The 22,589-nt window shown below is 43.9% G+C and overlaps 2 protein-coding genes across 2 annotated transcripts in view; both read right to left on the bottom strand.

The window, feature by feature from the left end:
• LOC147710516 (ectonucleoside triphosphate diphosphohydrolase 8-like) overlaps positions 1–22,589 on the bottom strand; it is a 615,095-nt gene that overhangs the window by 315,494 nt on the left and 277,012 nt on the right. The gene's annotated exons all lie outside the window — the stretch shown is intronic.
• ALAD (aminolevulinate dehydratase) overlaps positions 1–22,589 on the bottom strand; it is a 150,219-nt gene that overhangs the window by 44,269 nt on the left and 83,361 nt on the right. The window contains exons 4-7 of the mRNA XM_086921186.1: positions 21,281–21,377; positions 20,123–20,258; positions 19,419–19,502; positions 2,269–2,357 (exon numbers count right to left, since the gene is read on the bottom strand). Of these exons, the coding sequence (XP_086777312.1) occupies positions 2,269–2,357; positions 19,419–19,502; positions 20,123–20,258; positions 21,281–21,377 (406 nt within the window). The remainder of the gene's footprint in view (positions 1–2,268; positions 2,358–19,418; positions 19,503–20,122; positions 20,259–21,280; positions 21,378–22,589) is intronic.

Raw genomic sequence — 22,589 nt, 5'->3', positions numbered from 1 at the left:
TATATATTATATATTATATATATATATATATATATATATATATATATATATATATATATATATATATATATATATATATATATTTCGTGAAGTTCAATGCAAGCGTAGCAAAAGCGCAGCCACACCACGCCACGCCACACAGAAAGATCGAGTAAAGCCACAGACTCCGTGCTCCTGTTGTTAGTGCATTTATTCGTGGAGAATAAACAGCCCACCAGTCGCCATGACGCGTTTCGCCTCAGCCGAGGCTTGATCACATGTCATGAGAAGGAGGAAGAAGGTACTTTTAAATAACAGTTTGGTCACATGACTGAGAGTACACCCTGTTTTCGTTAAAGGGATATACATCACAAAGTAATGCTGGGCGCAGTGCCCTTATTAATCTCCCAAAAGTCAACTATACCAGTATACAAAATCCATGTCAGTACTGTGCAAATATAAGTCAGTTAGCATGACAAAGGTTAGTTTATACCATGAGGCAAATAGATGACGTATTTCATCATTTATACGTTATGAATTTCTAAAACTAGTTGAGTTTATCGAAAATATATAAGTCTATGCATATAAATATAGAAAAAAAATATATATATATATATATATATATATATATATATATATATATATATATATATCTGTTTCCAATTTCATATATTTACATAATGTGCAAAAAATATGTATGATTATTTACATCAATTCAACTTATAAAACCTTCATTTTAAATATATATATATATATATATATACACACCCCTAACCCCTAAATGTTATCCCTTACCCATAAACCACTACCATTAACTCAACAATGACCTTTAAATCCTTATCCATACATTAATCCCTTTCCCTTACCCCATGTACCCTTATTCTTTGGACTTCCCCACTACTCTTATCCCTTATCCTTAATTTATTACCATTTTATCTGTACCCAGTTCGCTTAAACTCTTAGCCATACTCCCTTGCCAGCAGCCAAGGGGAAAGGCAGGTCATGTCAAAGAGCATAATTAAAGCAGCTGTTTAAAGAACGAAAAAGAAACATTGCTTTTCTTTCTCCTGCTCTGTTTTTCTAGCTCTACAGTGACGAGCAGAAAGGAGATATTAATGGAAACATGCCTTTTTTTTGCAATACTTAGGTAATCATTGAAAGGTTAGAATCTTTCTGCACATTTCTACACATTCAGAGCTATTGTGCTTTTTTATAAAAATATGAATTGTATTAAACTGATTCTAACATCTTTTTGCAAGAAATATCGAACAGCATTTTCGCTGTGTTTCATTTTGCACTATAGATTACATTTTTTGTTTTCATTTTTGCAAATATACTCTCTCTTTCACATAAAATAGCCACACACCAAGGACTGAAGTAGGTTGTGGGAAAGAAAATGGTGTGACTATGCATTATAAAGAATGAAGTACCCCTGTTGTACATAAGGAAATTACAACTAACCTCCGAGTACCATAACCATATAAAGAAACTCCTGCCTACGGTCCACGTTCCTCTATATGTCATGAAACTCCTCAGTGACTTGCAATATCCTTATAATGTACAGCAGGGGATATTATATCCCACATATATTTATAGTGTATGGCTATATTATATCAATATATACATTATATAACTTATATAGGGAAATGATAAGATGTTCAACAATGAAGCTGTAGTCCATGAGGATAATGGCATGACAGTGAAATGGATACAAACTAATGGTATGTTCCCTTCATATCACCAACAAACACGTAGGCTCTACTGAATTGTGACACAGATCACCTCAAATAGCTATCATTTTAATATCTGCCAGCAAAGCTATCCCGCACACTCACTGTTGCCTGCTGCTTCACATATAAAAACAATGCTACACACTAGTGAGAAAGATTTCGGAGCACACTCTCTGGGTATAAAGCAAGACATGCGGTCTACACTTTAGATGACTCCAAACACTTTTCTTGATCCATGCCCTGAAGGATACAGTACTACCTAGTAGCCCAAACAGAGTGCTTTTGGGGGCCCCAATAAGAAGTATAGAAAGTGTGAAACTCAACAATATAATATCTACACAGTGATATTTAGGACACATTTCCCAGCACCCTTTAGAAAGTCGCAGATTATTCCTAGATAAAGACTTGAGAACATCAACTCTACTTAATCTATGGCATATGTCCTTATGGCTCATGCACACCTTGAAGTGTTTTACTCTTTCTGCTTAGCAAACATCTCAATCGAGTGCTGAAATGTATTTTAACAAATGCCAAGTCTCGCACTATACCAGTCACTCACCTTGTTTCCCAAGTCGTTGGAAAGTAGAGCATTTTTTATGGCTCCAATACGTCCATCCATCATGTCAGAGGGAGCCACAATATGGCAACCTGTAAATGATGGTAAATAAAGCACAATTCTATGGGAAGCCATAATCAATGTAGCAAGCACAAGATAACCATATATTCACAGGCAGATTATCTCAAAGGTAAAATGCTACAAGTTCAAGCCAATGACAACAGAGGCAGGGTGAATAAATAACCACAAATTCTTGAATACATCTGAAAGACTGGTAATTACAATGGGTGCACTACACAGATTAGCTTTATCATTACAAAAGGGAGAACATATTGAAATTAGTATTGGACACATCCACCTGCTAGATCGGCTGACCTCTGAAAGTGCGCAAGAAACGCCAGAGGTTGTTCAGGCTTAGTGGCCATAATGAGGAGAAGCTTGCACTCCTCAGAACAGCACGCTTGGGATCAAGGACTGGGCATACTCAGGCAGCCTATCATACGTTGGAGGTGAAAGGAGCTTTAGCCCCTATTTCAATTATGTGCTGTGCTCCATAAGTGTCATTTTCCCCAATACTTCCCTTATTACAAGTGCTAGTAGGGTACACATTTGGATGGGTCTGAAAAGAGTATTCCTTACTTTTTGAAAATCATCTTATGTCCATCTTGGGAACTGATGTGGATGTGTCTAAGCTTATAAGACCTCCATTTAAGCTTAAGCAAGGACTGGTGATATGATGTTTATGTCTTGGCAAGTAACACATTAACTGTACACATAAACTACAAATGAAGAGCTACTGGTATGCAAGCATTGTTTGCTTCTAAACTTTTCGAAATAGTAGCAAGGTTGTATTTGATCTCATCCTAAACTAAGTCGTTATAGTCTATTGTCTTCCAAGTACCTGTGCAAGCCTTTATCTAGCAGAAACAAACGGTGTAGCTACAATTCATTAAACAAAGAACATCAGAAGTACTTAACAGCTTTTGCCCACATTTGGCCTCTGCTCCTATGGCATACTTGAACATCCTCCTTTTTTTTTTAGATTTTATGGCCTTTAAATGATTCTGATAGAGCAGGAAAAGTATTGCTGTATAACTAAATGATAACCTTAATCTGTACTGTAACCCAAGTAGTAGTGCTTTTAGAATGGCTGCACTCGTCCTGGGTTTCCAAGTTAAGCAGGTAGGCTCATGGAACTGCTTCAGATAACATACTTCAACTTTGAGCAAGCTCCTCTGTGTTTTATTAAGTTTTACCCACTTGAAATCTGGACATCTGTAACAGTTTGTTGGTACCAAAGAATAAACTACTTCCGGTAACTATAGTCCCACTGAATCTTCGCTTAAGGGTAACTGAAAAGCTAAAAACATTGATCTTAACACAGTGGGAATCCTGGATACAAAAGTATACCAGGCGGTTCTGATCTCAACGCTTATGGTGGCTTCTTGCAGAAGTTTATAATTGAGGCTTTTTACCCCAGACTTTAAGTTTATCTCATTAGAGCCAACAAAATGTAACACATGTGGATCTGTTGATGTGTATACTATTAAAAAAAATGTGGAGGAAGGAATAGAATATCTTGTCATCTATTACTTGAGTATCTAAGTTTTTTTTTAACTGCAGTTTAATACAAGAGGCAGTCTGTGATCATGCTGTGTCTGTAACATTCTGTAACTTCACTTTCAATGCAGGAAATAAGTAAGGCACTTAATTTCCTAACTCGTCTAGTCTCCTTCATGTTGTCTGTAACTCAATATTGGGGTGCTCTTGGTGCTGCAAAAAACCTGTGGGCATATGAGCGCTGTACAGATAGCACCATCAGTGCCAGGGTCTGGCATTAATTATGCAAAATAAAAGAGGAAGAGATGGGACACTCCCAGTTTCAGTGGAGAGAATTCCCAGTGAAAAACATAACTCGTCCAGCAACTTTGTAATGCCTGCCCAAATGTCTATACTTTTGAAAGTTCCTACAAATTAAATTAGTAGGAGAATACCCACGTCCAGCCACAGGGCCCTTTATTATTTTACACAGAGAAGCACAGTATACTATTTCTAAACTATCATCCACGACAAATGGAACAATAAATTGTTGAATCGTATTCTTGCCTAGCACGGACTGTATTTATCAGATATGAAGTTTTGAGACTGACATAAAACGGATTCATCACATTTGCAGGTGGATTTTGAGAAGCAAAAGAAGCCCTGCATGGCTCTGGAGAGCTTGCACCTCTGCTCAAGATAACCATATTGGGTTTCAGTTGGTTTTTGATTGGTGTCTCAGCACATACAAAAATCATGCATGTGCACTGATGGCTCACTGCAACACAGAAGGAGTCCCGGAGCTAGGCTCTATGGTCTGGAAGGGCACACCATGTGCACCTTCCAGCACAGAAAATGACAAAAACCAAAAAAGTGCTGAGGAATGACAGTGATGGACAAGAAATTATAGTGGTAGGGCAAGATGTTTTACATGTCGTCTGTCAGGGAGAAGTAAGGGGTGTGGGTGTTTGTGGGGAAGGAGAGTGAGAGTGAGTGTTTCTCATCTATGCGCGGTAGAATGAATGTGGTGTTTTTCCACTTTACATGCCTGCGGCCACCCAGTAATATATTTTGATTTTCTACCCTGGAGAGGTACACACGATGGAGAGTGGAGAAAACCCAGAGAGCAGAGCATTATTGTGATTATTAATAGTGGACAAGACAGAAGGGCAACAAATAAAGGATAGGGAGGGTCCCTTTGAAGCTTAGGGAAACTCATGCCAAGTCCAGTTTCTTGAAGTGGTGTTAATACACATAAGAGATATTTTGGATAAAATTATAAGCACACTGAAGACAATGGGTCAACAGCAGTCTATATGAACTGGTATAGACCCGCTGCTCTCAATATTTCAATGTCCTAATAAAAAGCCTCTGTCTTTCCCTTGCCTTTCCAAAATACAGGGTGTGGAGGAAAAAGCAAAAGGCAGAGGCTGTGCTCCTGGACAAACTGGAACCTTCCTGCTCCATAGCTTAGAGTCACTGGAGCCTCGGGGGAGGGAGGGGTATTACTGCTCAGCTTCTGGACCTCCCTGGCTCGGCTGTACAAAAAAGAAGTTTAGCCAAGCTGGGGGGAACCAGGGCTGGCTTCAGCCCCCTTTCTAATCTCTTGCTGGGAATGTTCAACAGTTGACAGCCGTGGCCCTGCGAGTGGCTGTTAGATGTTGAACAATCACAGCAACAGCTGTGAATCAAAGGTGCCAGGGCTTCAGGGATTTCAAGTACCTTCTGCCATGGATTATACCAGTTGATAAAAGGTCATTGTGCTCACCTAACAACTGGTATAAGCCTCGACTGTGGGCTATAATGCTACAGTAAAGACATGGGTGGAGCACCATCCTGAGAGACGCAGGGATATGAACCGACAAGGAGCTAGAGAAAAGGATGGAGTGCGAGATAGACATGTAGAAGACGACGGAGAGAAAATGGTAGAGAAACTATTTTCCAAGAATTGGGTTTCATGTATGATTTAACATAAATACTTGCATAGCGCACTACTACAGTTGAACTAATAAACACCTATGTATCAGATTAAAAGGTAGGCCAGGTCTTGATATAACCTATAATGAGCTCCAAAGTTGAAACAGTTTGTCAAAGCTTCTTCCAAGCCCAGATTTACTATATCATAGCATATCTTCTTTAAAAAGCTAGATGACATGAGATGTTGAAATGCACTTGGCTTGGCACCACACAAAATTGATTTAAAGGATACATTTTTATACCAGAGTGCCTTCTAACCTTAGTAAATATTTCTGCACTACCTGGTAGGAATTAAAATCCCAAATTTTAGGAATATCAAACTGCAGGTGTAGCCTTTTGCACATGTAATCTGTTCGGATGGCAAGCAGTGATTATCTCCAGTCTCAGTCCTATGGTGATTCTTCAGAGAGCAGCCAATTCGGCTCTTTAGTGCTATGTCACACCCACTGAAGGTCTAAGCAACACAAATATAGGATTGTCACTCGGCCATCATGCAGAAAAATCTCTGCTAGAGACACAATTAGACTCTGGAGAAACAGCAGAATTGAAAACTAGCATTGGCATAGCCAATAGGTCTCGCCTTTTGGACCTTTTAAGTGTGTAGCCATGCAGCCTATTACGCTGGGTACTGTTCCGTGTCAATCGTTATTCTATGACTCTGGATAGGAAATTTGCCCATGCAAATGTATTTAAGTGCACACTTAAGTTTAACTTTAATGTGTAAACTGCTTTACAAATTAGGTTCTACATTTCACAATCAATGTTAACATAAATTGTATAGATACTGGACAATCGTCTGCCACATTTAATAATGGGTGGCTGCCAACTGATAATATCTTAAGAACAACAACAATTCTCCATCCCTAAAAACAGGTTCAAAGGAGAAAACCATCAACACAGAGACAACAATAATCACATTGTGCACCCTATTAACAGACATTCCTGAAAACAATGTGGCTGGGTCCCTTTGACAAACCATGTGAGCTTCGTCTGACAATCATTATTTTACGGGTTGCCTTTTTACACTTCTGAAGTCGGAATAAGGGCAAAGTTCCTTTGGAGGGGTTTGCATTGTACACATTTTCTGAATAACGTTGCAGAGAGACAGAATAGATTTTCCACATCACCTTAGACAGCTTCACACGGAAGTGGACAGTATCTCATTGCTACTTAGAGAATAAGAGGCAATGCTGCGGCTGGCATTTGTATAGTGTTCCCCATCTTCGCTATGGCATCATAGCAATATCTCTATCTGGGTGCCTTTTCGAACAGACCTTGGAGAACCACCAGACGACTGTGTATGCTTCCTGGTCTTTGGTTGTTCAATCCAGAAATGCTAACAGAATAGGTTAAACTGATTAGGGAAATGCATGATTCAGAGTACAACATTCTAAAACCTCTGGCTACAAACATTTTTTTTAACACCTGCGGTTTTACATAGCACGTATTACTCGCACTGAGCAGATTCCGAAGTACTCACATGACTGAACCGAGGCAAAGAGAGACCGCGGTGGTTACATTTGTAATAGAATACAAGACAAAAGGAAAAGAAAAGTGGAAGAAAAGTGAAGAACTGGCAAGAAAGTGAAAGCGAGCGCAGCGCATTCTATTCGAGGGCTTCGGCTTCCCTTCCGCCAGATGTTCTGCTGCTAGTAGTATACAGCCCCATCTCACAACGGTATAGCAGGCCTCTGAACAGTGTAACCCTCTGAACAATTGAGCTGGCTTTGCAACAATGCTGTTTGGGGAGCGGTGGCTACTTTGATTCACAGTTTTCTTTTCCAGAAGCTCATATTGCAGTTATGCAGAACATCAGACCACATTAAGCTGAGGGAACATATCTAGCTAACTGGGGATACACCTAACAGACGTGAGCACGGCCAACACCATTGAAAACACGAAAAGGGCGGGGCAGATTACAGTGGTTGAAAACTGCTGTCAGAAGGGGCACGAAAAGCTTTAGTAATGCGAGTAGGAGGCGGAAATCAAAACAAGACAAAAGGAAAAGAAAAGCGGAAGAAAAATGAAGAACCGTCAAAAAAGTGAAAGCGAGCGCCAGCAGGCAAATATAAACAAGCGCGCGCGGCCACACTATTTAAAGAAGGCCTCTGCGCGCCTCTGCTCGCTCGCCCGAAGTGGATGCCACCACAAGCAAGAGCGCTTGAAAGTGCACACCAATTTCACTGAATGAGCGCTGCACTAGGCTCGACATAAAAAGAAGGTCTCTACGAGAGCCACTGAGAGCATGAAGTAGGTTTCTAAAGGTGCCAGTGACAGCAGAAATAACATCTCTACATGAGCCAGTGAGAGCAGAAAATGCTTATACAGGAGCCAGTGAGAGCAGAAAGAGAACATCTCTCTAGTAAGAGCAGAGGGGGGATACTGCATGTGGACCAGTGAGAGTGAAATTGGGGGATAGGCTGTGTAGAAGCCAGCGAAAACAGAAAGAATGGAAGAGACTGCCTAGGAGCAGCGGGGGCACAAAGGGAAGAGACTTCACAGGAACATGCAAGAACATAACAGAGGGAAGAGGCTGCCCACAAGCAAGTGAAAATAGAGAAGGGTGTGAGGGAACTTAGGAGCCAGTGGGAATACAACAAAAAGAAGAGACAACACGGAAATAATTGAGAGTAGATGGGAGAGACTGCACAGGAGCCAGTGAGAGTGAAGAAAAGGGAACAGACTGCATAGGAGCTATTGAGAGGAGGGGTGAGACTGCACAGGAGCCAGGAAGCACACCCAGCACAGATCAGATACTGTGAGAGGAGAAAGAGCAAAGGGAATAAAGTGCATACGAGTTGGGAAGAACAGAGGAGTGCAATGAGTGGGCCAGGAGAGCAGATGGAAAAAGCTGCATAGGAGTCAGGGAGAGCAAAGCAGAGACGAGAGCAGTGTAATGTTAAGGCTTTTGGGGGTTCCTGTTAAGTATCTTAGGTCCCCTGGACAAGAGAAATTTTGGACGGCCCTGTATTGCACAGATTTAAATTGTATTACCCATTTCCTGCTAATTCAAGCTGGCTTGATGCCAAACAATACTGAATTACATGTTAAACTGTAACAGGGTCTCTCTCAAAACTACTACTGAAATATGTTTATGCCCGAGGTACTAAATAACTTTAAATGACACTAAGTAGAGAGGGAAAGGTGGAAGTTTAGAGGGAGAAATAAAAAAAAAAACAAAGGTTTAATAAAGTTAGCTTTCCCAGGGGGTCCTTGGAAGGTGGGGGCCATGGACAATTGCCCACGCCTTAAAACATCTCTGGGCGAAAGACAGGAGCCGGGAAGGTAGAAAAGCGTTTGCACAGTATCCAGGAAGATTGGGAGAGACAGCCAACAAACTTTTGAGGGCAGAGAGACAGTAAAAGCCTCTCTCGCCCATGCATGTTGCTGTAGAGCAGGGAGTCCCAGCCCCGTATATGTCAGAGTTCCGGAGCGTGAATCATGGCTGACATCACAGGAAATCTCCAAATGCAGCATTCCCGCCCTCCCGGTCCTGTCACAGCCAGGCAGCCCTGTGCTCGAGCCGAATTGAAGCAACTCAGAGGCTGAGGGCGCCGCATTACCAGTACAAACCTCTGCGATACTAACTGCGGAACCCCTCCAGGGAACGGGGGGCTACTACGACACCGAGGGGCAGCCTGCTTTTGTGCTAGTCTAGATATCAGCGTGAAGCACACGGCCCATGAAATAATCTGCGGATTAACTGGATATATTTCCCAAACAATGCGACAGACGTCAACACATTGCTTAATACTGAAGAAGATACATGCAGGTGATACAACATTTCGTCGATGCAGTGGAAGGCAAATAGTTTGCTTTCTTTTCCCTACATTACAACAGTAAACCTTTATTTTAATACTGCCTCGCCGATAACTAGGTATGGCAGTGCATTTTAACATCACATTGGTGACACAAGGGACATTAACTTTACCTTTTAACTCCTGGTGTAGTGACAGAAATGCTCAGAGGTGTGAGTGGCATTTGATTCTCCTATAATAATGCCTCTGCCAATAAACATCTTACAATAATGCAATAAGACGCTATTGGGTATCGCCACAAAGCATGCAGCGGAAAGGCTAGGTTTCATCATCAATGATGCACAGACCAATCGCTCGTGATACGACACTGCCTGGAGGAATAAATTATGAAGGGGCACGAAAAGCTTCAGTGATGCGAGTAGGAGGCGTAAATCGAACAAGACAAAAGGAAAAGAAAAGCGGAAGAAAAGTGAAGAACCTGCAAGAAAGTGAAAGCGAGCGCCAGCAGGCAAATCTAAACAAGCGCCCGCTGCCAGGCTAATCGAAAAAAGATGGCCCCTGCGCGCTACCGCAAGGTGGATGCTGCCACAAGCGCTTGAAAAGTGCAGACTAACTTCTAAAGGTCATCTCCTAGAGCAGCGCATGCGCGCTGCGCTAGGCTCAACCTAAAAATGAAGCAGAGACAAGAAGCATGAAGAGGGCTTTAAATCAGGTGAAAATCTGGTTCTTTCAAGATTACAGGAAAAGCATCAGACAGCACCCACAGTTTGTCTTTAAGTGCTTTTAATACTCTCCCTGATTGAAACAATGCACAGCAAAACATGAAATGCATGTCTATCTACAGTGGACGTGCTGAAAAAGCAAAAATATTAATACACACACACATATATACATATGTATAAATACATACATATATATATATATATATATATATATATATATATATATATTCACAGAAAAAAACATAGGTTATAGTGGATATATAGTTAGGAATTTGCATTTACAAAGATGTCATCAGTGATGTCACTAACCATGTCATGAATGATGTAATATGTGACATCATCAGCAGTGGATTGCGGGTGCGCGATATATAGTTAGCGCTTATAACTATATATGGAATTTCAATGGTTTTATGCGAGTAAAATAAGGTTTTGTAAATGCAAATCCCTAACTATATATGGCCTAAAACCAATGGTTTTTTCATTGAATTTTCAAGGTTTTGTAAATGCAAATTCCTAACTATATATCCACTATAACCTATGGTTTTTTCTGTGAATTTCATTGGTTTTTTAATAGCAAATATGAAAAGCTTTAAAATGTCAAGTACGTGATAGATGAAAACATTTTCGTATTTATGCACGCTGATGTGCTTTGAACGCTGCACCCCCCCCTCTCCCCTCTTTTGTCTTAGTAGTACTCTCTCTTTGCAGATAGTGAACGGTAGTTAACGCAAGCCTTTCCCCCCTTTTTAATCCGTCGTGCCTGCTTGTCTCTCCATTTGATTGATTGTTGTCCAAGCATTTACTGTTTTAGAATTGGTTCTCTTTGGATCATTCTCTATTTACAAACAAGCACAAAGTCGCAATACTCTGTTTAGTCTTAGCAGATAGTGAAAAATCGTGTAAAAAAAATAAAAGTAATCGAGCAAAATCAGTAGGCCACTAATTGGATCTCTTTTTGACCTCGCTAAAATAGAAATATTAGGAACAACCCTTCATGAGAAATACGAAAATAGTGAGATGAACTGAGCTCCACACCATGAGGGCTGCAAGACAGCTCGGCTCCATCACCCATCCCGCACAAAATAACGACAAACCCTATGCAAATATTAAAAATATAGACAACACACCAGCAAAGAAACAGGGTAAAACATTTTATTAAAAAACTATTTACATAACGTTGGTTTATAAGATGATATCAGTAGTGGACCGATGTGTGAATAGATCAAAAGCAGCACAAGGCTCCAAGATCCGGATGGCAAGCTCCTGGATGTTGGGTGCCATAGTTTAGAGTTCTGAATTTGAGCCTTTTTCAATGCCGGTGCTTTGTTGAATCAAAATGGCGGCTTGACACAAAGCTGACTCAAGCGTTGCTACTGATGCTATGCAGACCAAAACTGGTTTTCAGTTTGTACATTTTTCTAGATTTTTCAATCCAAGTTTGGTTGACTTTGTAGAACGATGGCTTCAAATTTTCAACATACGGTGTGGTGGCGCTGACTGGGAGGGGGCGCTTCGCTCCTGCCCCCTCCCCAAGTAAGATTTTCATACGTGGAAGTACGTTAATGGTTTTGGTCCCTGAGATGCTTCGATGTCACTGCCATTCTCAAATAGCATAAGTTCTGGATGTTGGGTGCCATAGTTAAGAGTTCTGAGCAGTGCTTGTTATACTGTCTGAAGCTTATTTCCACCTACTGCAGCTTCACTATTCTCAAAGTAAGTGAGTGTCGTTTGTGGACCTGACTGCATTAGAAAACAATGTGATATGTTAGCTTCCTAAACAGCTTGACGGAGGCCCCTGAGGGGCGGTGTGATGGCCATGGACTCGGAGAAGACGCTTGGCTCCGACACCCTCCCCAAGTCTTATAGCACTGGTGTAGCCTGAGATCGCCCCCGACATAGGCGGCCGGCTCCCGGGGTCCGGCGGAACTTTTTGCCTTTTGATGACTTCAATTCTGGACCTTGTCCCACAATCCGTTTGACCTGAAGACAAGCTGTAGTGGGGCGCCCCTTTACCGTTTTAGTTGCCATTCCGCCCGCTTTTGCTACACTGTGCCTCTTCCGCCATTCAGCTGTTTACCGCCCGCTCTTGCGACTACAGCGTCTCGCTCATCATGTAGTTGAGTTGCTCCCGCTCTTGCGGTGCAGCGATAGGCGGCTGCCACAGGACTCTCAAAATGGCGGCCGGCTCTTCGGTTTTGGGCCTGGTCCACTAAAATGGCCCTGGGACACCTTGGAACTCGGACGCTTCCCTGATAGGGCTTGGGTCCCATTCTCGAAAAGCGTCCCCTCAGCCGTGAAGATTCTACAAAAGTCTTGGGGGCCTCCGACTCCCGCAGGCTTCTGGTGGGGAGCGGCTGCCATGATTGCTCGTGGAATGGCCACGACGGAGCTACGAGATGGTAGTGGTCTCATGCTGACGCCAGCTTTAGTCTGAAACATCCAGAAACACTGTAGACTACCAATTCGATCAGTTCCGGTAGCGCCCCAACATGACCCGGAAGAGAAGAACTTGCCCTCCCCTCTTTGACTGATGGTTCTTGTTGCCTGTCCCCTCTGTTGTCATTTAACAGAACTTTTTGGACTGCTGAAAGGGGTTGTGTTCTGAACGCTGGTTGGTGGAGACATTTTGACTATATTCTTGACCTACGTTGTCGCGTAATGCGTTATATGACACGCCGCGTTAGCGCACCCGGAAGTGATCCGAGGCGCGGCGCGCAGCGCGTAACGTAAGCATAACAGGTCATGTGACTTGTTAATAAAACTTTTCATTGGTTCATTTTACTTTTGTTAATTTAATGATGAAAAGCTTGGTCATATGACCTAAAAATTACGCTTTTTATTGTTTTCGAACAATATTTTTTTTTCAAACATATGTTATAATATTCCAGGCTAATGTACTTTCCCGGAAAATTTACAACTGTCTTGCAAGTAAAATATATTCCTTTTTCGAGAAAAAGGGCGTTTCTTCCTTCCATGACGGAACCGTTGAGTAAAAGAGATTCGGCCTGCTGTCTTAGTCGCCGATACGCCTGATTATCAGATTCTTATCGATCACTTTATGTTGCAGACATGAAAAACACAACTGCCCTTGACCATTTATCTTTACTGCGTTCCTACATATTATACCTTTTATCCGTCATGTAATTGGACTGCTTTATTTCACTTGCCTTTTACTGATTCGAAAACAGTGACTAAAAGTAAAAACTTTACCAATGTAAATACTACTACCGTGTTTTGTTTTAAAAACCTTTATTGTGAAAATGTCAGTATACAAATACGGGCCTATAACCACGTGGGCCGGCCACGGAGCAAACTGAAATCGTATATGATGAGGAGACATTTACACTGTAGAGGAACGTAACGAGCGGGCCATTAGGTTGCAAGAACTAAGGTGTCTAACAGTTGCGGAATCGGTGGACATACATTTTGTAATTAAAATAGGACAGGGCCACTTACAATAACATTTTCTAGATATACATTTGCGGGCAAGGAGTTACGAGTCCCATTTATACCGGCGCCATTTTGGGCGAGGCCGGGCAGGTCCAAGATATAGTCAAAATGTCTCCACCAACCATCGGCCAGACCAGAACCCCTTTCGGCCCTTTATGCTACAAGATGGTGTCTTCCATTCAGAAAATATTGTTGGCAGCATTTTGAAAGGAAACAGAAACAGCCGTTCTCCTAGTGAGTTTCACATTGTTACATTTAGGAAGAATGTTGAAGAGTAGTATGTGGAAAATCTGAAGCCATTTTTCTACAAACTCTCAATCAGACTTGGATGGAAAAAAAAAACCTGAAGAATGTACAAACTGAAAACCAATTTTTGTCTGTATAGCATCAACAGTAACGCTTGAGTCAGCTTTGTGTCAAGCCGCCATTTTCATTCACTCAATAGCGTCCCCCTACACACATTCAGGGACCTGGTCGTGTCTTCAGATGAAACGGATTGTAGGAAAAGAAGCAGAAAGGAAAAGGAAAAAAGTTCCGCTGGACACCACCTTGGGCAATAGTGAAGCTGCAAAAGGTGCAAATAAGCTTCAGACAGTCTTCAACTTACTCTGATTCTTATAATAAACTTCAGATAGTCTTACAAGCACTGCTCAGAACTCTCAACTGAGGCACTCAACATCCAGGACTTGCCATTCGGATCTTGGCGCCTTGTGCTGGTTCCGACCTATTCACACATCGGTCCACTACTGACATCACCTCATAAGCCAACGGGGCACCCCACGCCGACTTTCGGCGCAGCATTGTAGGATGGCCACACCAGTGCGGCAACTTGCTGGACACAACATCGGGGCCATCCAGATCTCGGCGCGTTCGACTCACTGTACCGCAACAGTGACCGCAACTCAGCTGGACACGCCGTCTTTCGGCGCAGCATTGTAGGATGGCCACACCAGTGCGGCAATTTGCTGGACACCACCTCGGTGCCATCCGGATCTCGGCGCGTTCGAGTCACTGTACCGCAACAGTGACCGCAATTCAGCTGGACACGCCGTCTTTCGGCGCAGCATTGTAGGATGGCCACACCAGTGCGGCAATTTGCTGGACACCACCTCGGTGCCATCCGGATCTCGGCGCGTTCGAGTCACTGTACCGCAACAGTGACCGCAACTCAGCTGGACACGCCGTCTTTCGGCGCAGCATTGTAGGATGGCCACACCAGTGCGGCAATTTGCTGGACACCACCTCGGTGCCATCCGGATCTCGGCGCGTTGTGCTGCCTTCGGCCTATTCGCACATCGGTCCGCTACTGACGCCGCCTCACGTGCCAACGGATTTTCTACGCTTTTTGTAGCCCTATGCCGCATAACAGGTCATGTGACTTGTTTATAAAACTTTTCATTGGTTCATTTTACTTTTGGTTTCCTAAAGATGGAAGGCTTGGTCATATGACCTAAAAATAACACTTTTCATTGGTTTAGAACATTTTTTTTTCCCCAAACGATGAAAGCCCCACCTTGTTTCTGGATCATTCAGACTGAAGCTGGCGTCAGCATGAGAGCACCACCATCTCGTGGCTCCGTCGTGGTCATTCCGCGAGCAATCATGGCAGCCGCTCCCCACCGGAAGCCTGCGGGAGTCGGGGGCCCCCAAGACTTTCGTAGAATCTTCACGGCTGAGGGGACGCTTTTCGAGAATGGAGCCCAAGCCCTAGCAGGCAAGCGTCCGAGTTCCAAGGTGTCCCAGGGCCATTTCAGTGGACCAGGCCCAAAACCGAGGAGCCGTCCGCCATTTTAAGAGCCATGTGGCAGCCGCCTATCGCTGCACTGCAAGAGTGGAAGCAACTCAACAACATGGTGAGCGAGACGCTGTAGCCGCAAGAGCGAGCGCAACTCAGCTAGATGGCCGCCACCTGGGGAGGCCCGTTCACGCCGCCTCCCCCACCCCCGGGCCGCCGCACGCCAATTTTCGGAGCAGCATTGTAGGATACCAAAACCAGTGCGGCAGTTTACTGGACATCACCTGGGTGCCTGTCGTACATGTTGTGTCAGCCATGTGACACTGGACTCAGTCCCATCAACATCTCAACGCGTTCTGCTGCCTTGGGACTATTCGCACAACAGACCGCTACTGACGAGGCCTCCCCCCGCACCACCCGGGACGCCCCACGCTGTTTTTCTGTGCTGCATTGTAGGATCCCAAAACCAGTGCGGCACCCAGGCGACATCACCTGGGTGCCGTCCAGAACTCTGCACGTTGTGCTGCCTTGGGACTATTCGCACAAAAGACAGCTTCTAACCATTGTTGCTTTTTGTGTTGAAAAATGTTTAAATGTTTTTAGTTTTTGTTCCGTTCGTTATAGTTAATAAAGTTGTATAATCTTACTTTGTTGGAGTGTTATCTATTTTTTAAAAAACGGGTGAATGGGGCCTTGAATCGGGTTATTGTCATGTGTGGGCTTTGGAAGTGTGCTGCTGCAGGATCGGACATTTCAAACTCAAATGCACGTTCTTTTTCTTACCTTTCCGAAGCATGGAGCGCAATAGCAGGCAGAGAAAGGGTGATGCACGTGTTGAACACTACCTGACCTGGCAAGTTGCTGGCAGTGCCCCCCCCCCGCCCGCTCCTGAAAGAGGACACACACACACCGCCGCCCCGAGTACTTCACAAATCTTTAAAAGACCATGCGCTTGTTCATGAGGCTTAAATGGTTTATCACCTCTTCTAGAACCCCTGCATCGACCCTCTGACGTTTCCTGGAAAAATTACCATGTAACACAATACCAAGCCCTGTCAGCTGAAACCCCCAAGGAATCGTGGGGCATATTATCAAGGGGGTTTATCTCCGCTTTTTTGGCTTTAAAAGCCAAGAAAGCGGAGATAAAAATATCTCCCTATTACCAAGCTGTCGCTAACACCAGTTAGTGACAGCTAAAAGGAGATAGCGACCATCTTGGGCCCCGCTTTGCATGTCAGTGATACTTATCACTAATGACATGCAAAGTGGCGTGCCAAGATGTTAGCGACTGGAAACAGTCCCTAACATCGCTATCTTCTATTACCAACTATTGGAGATATTCGCGCTAAGCGCGAATATCTCCAAAATCTAACATCTGCCCTGAGCAGTTCTTAGCCATGTTATCCAATGGGAGGTGGATAACATGGCTAAGAGCATTTGCTCGATAATACATGAATATCGCTGACTTTTCTGCGATAATAGCAAGGTTTATCTGCGATAAAAATCGCCGATGTGCGGCGATAATTTTTGTCTCTAAACAAGTTAGAGACAAAAATTATCGCTAGTTGTTCGTAATATGCCCCCGGGTTTTTGCTTGCAGAAATCGGGAGGCGGGAGACTAGCACTGAAATCAGTAGTCACACGCCTGAATCGGGAGGGTTGGCATGTCTGAATTCTCTACAGCTGGGGCCATAAACTACATCCGCAGGGGTAGGTGATAGCCTAGGTCCGGCCTGGACAATCGGACACAGAGGAAGAGGAGTGTCAGAGGGTGCGGTAGTGAATAGGGTGAAAGAGAGGTGTCGGGAGGGCACAGGGTGTGATTCTCAGAGAAGAGCAGCGCAGATGGGGGGAAGTATATGGCCCATGCATGAGAGAGAGAGCGGGGATGACCAGTGCGTGGGGGAGATGCTTGCGAGGGTGGGGAGCCATGCTGAGGATCGGCGGCGTGCAGAGAGTGGGCCTGGTCAAGGCATCTAAAATGGCTGCCGTGCACGACAAAATTGTGGCATTGGACAAAAAGGCAAGATGGCGCAGACAATGTTTTTCAATAAGGATTCATTTATAACAAAATATTTACTCGCAGTGACAAAATGGTGGTCAACACTTCCTGATTTCCATCGAATCGAACGTTAACAAACGTCACGCAGAAGAAAAAAAAAAAAAAAAAAAAAAAGCTCACGCACAGAGCAGTTTTTAACCATGTTATCCAATGGAAGGTGGATAACACGGCTAAGAGCATTTGCTGGATAATGCATGAATATCGCTGACTTTTCAACGATACTCATGCATTGTGGCCGATGTGCGGCGATAATTTTTGTCTCTAAACAATTAAAACAAAGCACAAAATGGCGAATTCCCGTTTCGCTACCAGTTTGCGGCCCAGTTCGCGGCCCGTGAAGCGCTTCTACCGTGAAAAATCATTTTTTTTTTCTTTTCCCCACGGGACCCTTTAATAACCCCAACAACATTCCTAGGGGGTCAAGAGGGGGATACCTTGCCCCCTTTCATTAAATTCCCCTTTCGTTTTTCACCTCTTCTTCTCTCTCGATCCTACCGAGAGACAAGATGGCGGCCGCTCCGGACTGTCACGCAGCAAAAAAAAAAAAAGCTCACGCACAGCCGCTGGAAGAGATGTATCAACATATATCAGCCTCCTCAGCCACCCTCAGGAAACATAGGGGATTAGGATACGTCTCCCGCACCCCCTTATACCTAATAATATAATTAACGAAGCACAAAATGGCGAATTCCCGTTTCGCTACCAGTTTGCGGCCCAGTTCGCGGCCCGTGAAGCGCTTCTACCGTGAAAAATCATTTCTTTTTTTATTTTCCCCACGGAACCCTTTAATAACCCCAACAACATTCCTAGGGGGTCAAGAGGGGGATACCTTGCCCCCTTTCATTAAATTCCCCTTTCGTTTTTCACCTCTTCTTCTCTCTCGATCCTACCGAGAGACAAGATGGCGGCCGCTCCGGACTGTTTAGAATGTTGACAGACACCGGAGAGCCAATCAGCTTTCTGCGCGCAAAGTTCCGAAACGCGAAAAGTAAGCGAACCGGATCGCTGCCCGGAGCGCTGTTACAGATATATATCTTGATTTAAACGTTAATTTCTCAAAATCCACTGAAGCACATATATTGAGACCTAGCAAAGGCACATCGGGCTAACAGTCCCTACAATTTTGCCAAGTTTCGTGCAAATCCATTCAGCCGTTCGAGCTAAAAGTGAGTCCAACCGCCCTATGGAAAACTCAATGTAAAAAACGCGTTTTGGGACCCCCCTTTTTTCTCAGCCCCCCCTTGACGAAACCCCACCAAATTTTCAGGGGCTGCTCAGAAACAAAATGTGCCATTTTCCTGAAAATTTCAGCCGATTCCGTCCACAAACGCCAAAGTTATTAGACATAGAATTTTCAGAAATCCCATAGGGAATTAATCCTAACTATATATACCTACTGGCGATAGCCAGTAGGTAATATATATATATATATATATATATATATATATATATATATATATATATATATATATATATATATATATATATATATATATATATATATATATATATATATATAAATACATATCACACATATCTCTCGTGACAAAGCAGGGTTTCCCTGCGAAACGCGTCGAGAGAGCCGTTGAAAATAAAATACGCTCCTGCACTTCCAAGTGGCCCGGATTTCTTTTCTTTAATGGGAAAGTTGTTGGCTGAATAAATTGTGACTCGCTATCCCATCCGCGGCCCGCCTCTGGCAGCGGCAGGGATCCAAAAGCGACTTTTGTGGTTTGATATATATATATATATACATACATACACACACACACATACATACATACATAAATGCAAACCAAGTAGTGCTTGCAACAAGTACTACTAAAATTCAGAAAGAAATGGAAATCGCAGCACAATACAACAGAAAAAGAGGACCTAATACTGCAGTCTTCATCAGTAGGTGGACTCACCTGCCCTAGCATACGCCAGTGCCACCTCTGCTAGCCTCTGGCAGCTGGCCTCATTCTGGATAGTCCCATCCTCCCGGAGAATACCTACAAAACACATACAGAGAATCTTGATACGTGTTATACCATCCTCAAAAACTGCAACAGCTGCCTTGAGCTGACCGAGTGTTTGTGAGTGAGAGTCAGTGCCTCTATGAAAGTCGCCCAGAGGTCTTTGAGGATGACAGTCACACAGAGTCTGCTCTGGCGGGGCGCGCGGGAGCCTGCTCACGCGCCAGCCACCAAGGGTACCAGTCTACCTAGACGAAAGCCATGGTGCCAGTCACCCTTTGTTTGGGTGTTAGGGTGAGAGTTGGGTTTGAAGCAGCCTGAGTGCGGTTTGAAGCAGCCGGTGGGCGAGTGCGGTTTGAAGCAGCCGGTGGGCGAGTGCGGTCTGAAGCAGCCTGTGGGCGAGTGGGGTCTGAAGCAGCCTGTGGGCGAGTGGGGTCTGAAGCAGCCTGTGGGCGAGTGGGGTCTGAAGCAGCCTGTGGGCGAGTGGGGTCTGAAGCAGCCTGTGGGCGAGTGGGGTCTGAAGCAGCCTGTGGGCGAGTGGGTAGGAGTTTTCCCATTTTGCACTGTGTAGGTGAGTCTTTCTGTGTTGCAATGTGAGGTTGAGCATTTAACCATGTTGCAGTGTGATACCTGAAGCAGGGATGCCTAGCACTCACCACAGTGTCCATGGGATGTGTAGGGGCACAGGCAGACATCACAAGCCACCAGGAGGTCAGGGAATGTTGAACGGATCTTCCGGACAGCTTGGATTGCTGGTGTGTCTTCAGAGTCAGCAGCAGAACCCCGGTCATCCTAGAAGCGGATATAAAAACAACTGTTATTGGACAAGGAAGGAAGCAAACAGTGAAGTTAACAGAATGGCAGCACGTAGGGAAATGGAAGCTAGCAGCTGGATGAGAGGGCAAAGCATAGCTACAGGCCAGGAAAAGTAGATAAAAGGTTAGCCTTTGCTCCTCAATACAAGCGTCAAGGAAAGTTAAGTTGAAAAAAGTGGTGTGTGTGATCTCCGATCAAAAACCCCAAAGTTACACATTTTTGAGAAAGAGATTTATGGATTGTAGACTAATCACAGGTTAAGTGTTAGCTTATTCTAGAGGACGGGGAAGTTCAGCATCCATGTGCATAGTGAAGTATGTCAATATGTAGACCTCCTTCCAGGCGGTTAATGGGATGTTGGACTCTGGTGTGTAGTGTGCTAGAACTACTAAATCACCCTATAATCCAGCCCCTAGCTTTTCCTATAGGTCATAAATTTGCACTTAAGCCTGATTTATTTAACTAAAGTGAACCACGACTACAACTCACAGGAGGCTGTCTGTGAAAGGAAAGTCCACAACTGCAACATGGGGTTCCCCAGTGACAAGGTGCCAGCACTTACACCTACACCAGGCACAAGTCATCCTTATACGTTTTGGTGCCAAAATATATGACCTCTTCCAGGAAGCTGTGAGATATCCAGGCCTCGACGCAAAGGGATCCAAAGTCCAATATGACCTTCAAATGCATGACTATTGCTCAGGGGAAAAATAAACTACAACAGGGACTGTCCCATCTAATTTCCTACCATATATCAACAAGATATCTAGAATAGCACATTTTGGTAGAGCTTAAGCAGCCAAATGCGAGGCACTCCAGTGCTGTAAAGGTCCAGGACAAACCAGTTCAGATCAATTATTGAAGTCCTGCACTTTGAAAAGTTCAAAATGTTGCATGGGTACAACTAGATGCTATTTGATTTGTGCCCCTCTGTGTACACAAATATCCACTTTAGGAGCCAAACCCAGACAGCAAGAGCTCCATTTTATCTGGCTGACCTTCGAAAGTTTGCTCGGCACTCCAAAAATCAGGACGCACTTCAGGCCATCGTGCACAAGGGGCCGCAACCTCTCTTCCAGCTTGTTGACACCATACCTGTGGAAAAATTAAAGAAACGCCTTGAAAAGTAGGCTTTTGAAAGAAAACCCACCAAGAGCCATGTGTGGCCTCATTCTGCTTAAAACTACGAGAGGTAAATCATGTTGTTCCCTGTTTGACCTCTTACAATGTACAATTTTCAACTGGTGCAGTACTGTGGTTTGTACGAAAGCGGTGTTCATCATGTAGCACAAACCTGTCTGCTGAGTAATGGCAAGCCCAACATGAATGGTGCTTAGGGGTGACTGTAACACAATACAATAACTTCTACATTATGTGGGGATTTACAAATTTGAATCACACTATTAAATTACACATGTAAATTATATTTTTTTCAGCACAGGTAAATTAAGTGATTTGATCAGAAGTGTTGATGCTGTGTTACAGCCAAGATCTTCTGGTTTTAAGTTCGGCACCTTAGCCACTGAACCACATCTCTCGACTTTTGGCACACATATTTGTATTAAAAATGGATGGAATGAGACATCAGAATGATTTTAGGAAATTGTTCTAGTTTGTTTTGGCATGTGGTTTGTTTTTGTGGAAGGAGACTAGGAGCTCGACGAATGCAGTTGTGGCTCTTCATAAGTGGTCGTCCTTGGAGAATTACATGGGGAAATGCCCTGTTGCAGGGTGAAATCCATGAACCAGCCAAACAGTGTGTAACCCCAGACCAGTATACGAGGGCCTGGGTAATTTCCTCCCCTTTTGAAACAACAAGGAAAGGTCCAACCAGCAAGAATCAGTACATTAGGCTGTAACCCCAATAATCTGGTAAGGAGACTCCAATACCAAGAACCACATTGGTAAAGGGGCAGGGAGAGCTTGGAGCGGACAGGGACGAGCAGCTGATTCTGACAACCAGCACAGTCCAATGCCTAAGAACGAGTAGAAAGTTTATTCTGAGAACCAACATATGAGGTTCTGAATTACTCCAACACAAGCCAGCCCAGGAGGTACAGGTCCTAGAACCAGAACAGAAGGATTAACCTCAAGAAACAGCGTAGGAGGGCGTAGACCCAGAACAAGCCCAGGAGGGTTTCTCATCTCTGCTTACGTTATGGTCCAGCCCTTAGGGACAATTACAGGAGTGTCTATTAACTAGAATTGGAATGGGGTTGGGTGCATCACGGAGGACCAGTAAAGCAGAGTCCAACGACCTAAGACAATCAAACATGGGTCGAAACAATGAACTAGCAGATGAGGGTC

This window comes from Lissotriton vulgaris, chromosome 5, assembly GCF_964263255.1.
Source record: "Lissotriton vulgaris chromosome 5, aLisVul1.2, whole genome shotgun sequence".
NCBI classification, from domain to species: domain Eukaryota; kingdom Metazoa; phylum Chordata; class Amphibia; order Caudata; family Salamandridae; genus Lissotriton; species Lissotriton vulgaris.
Note: the sequence above shows the minus strand (reverse complement) of the source record. Positions and strands in the feature narration are given on the sequence as shown.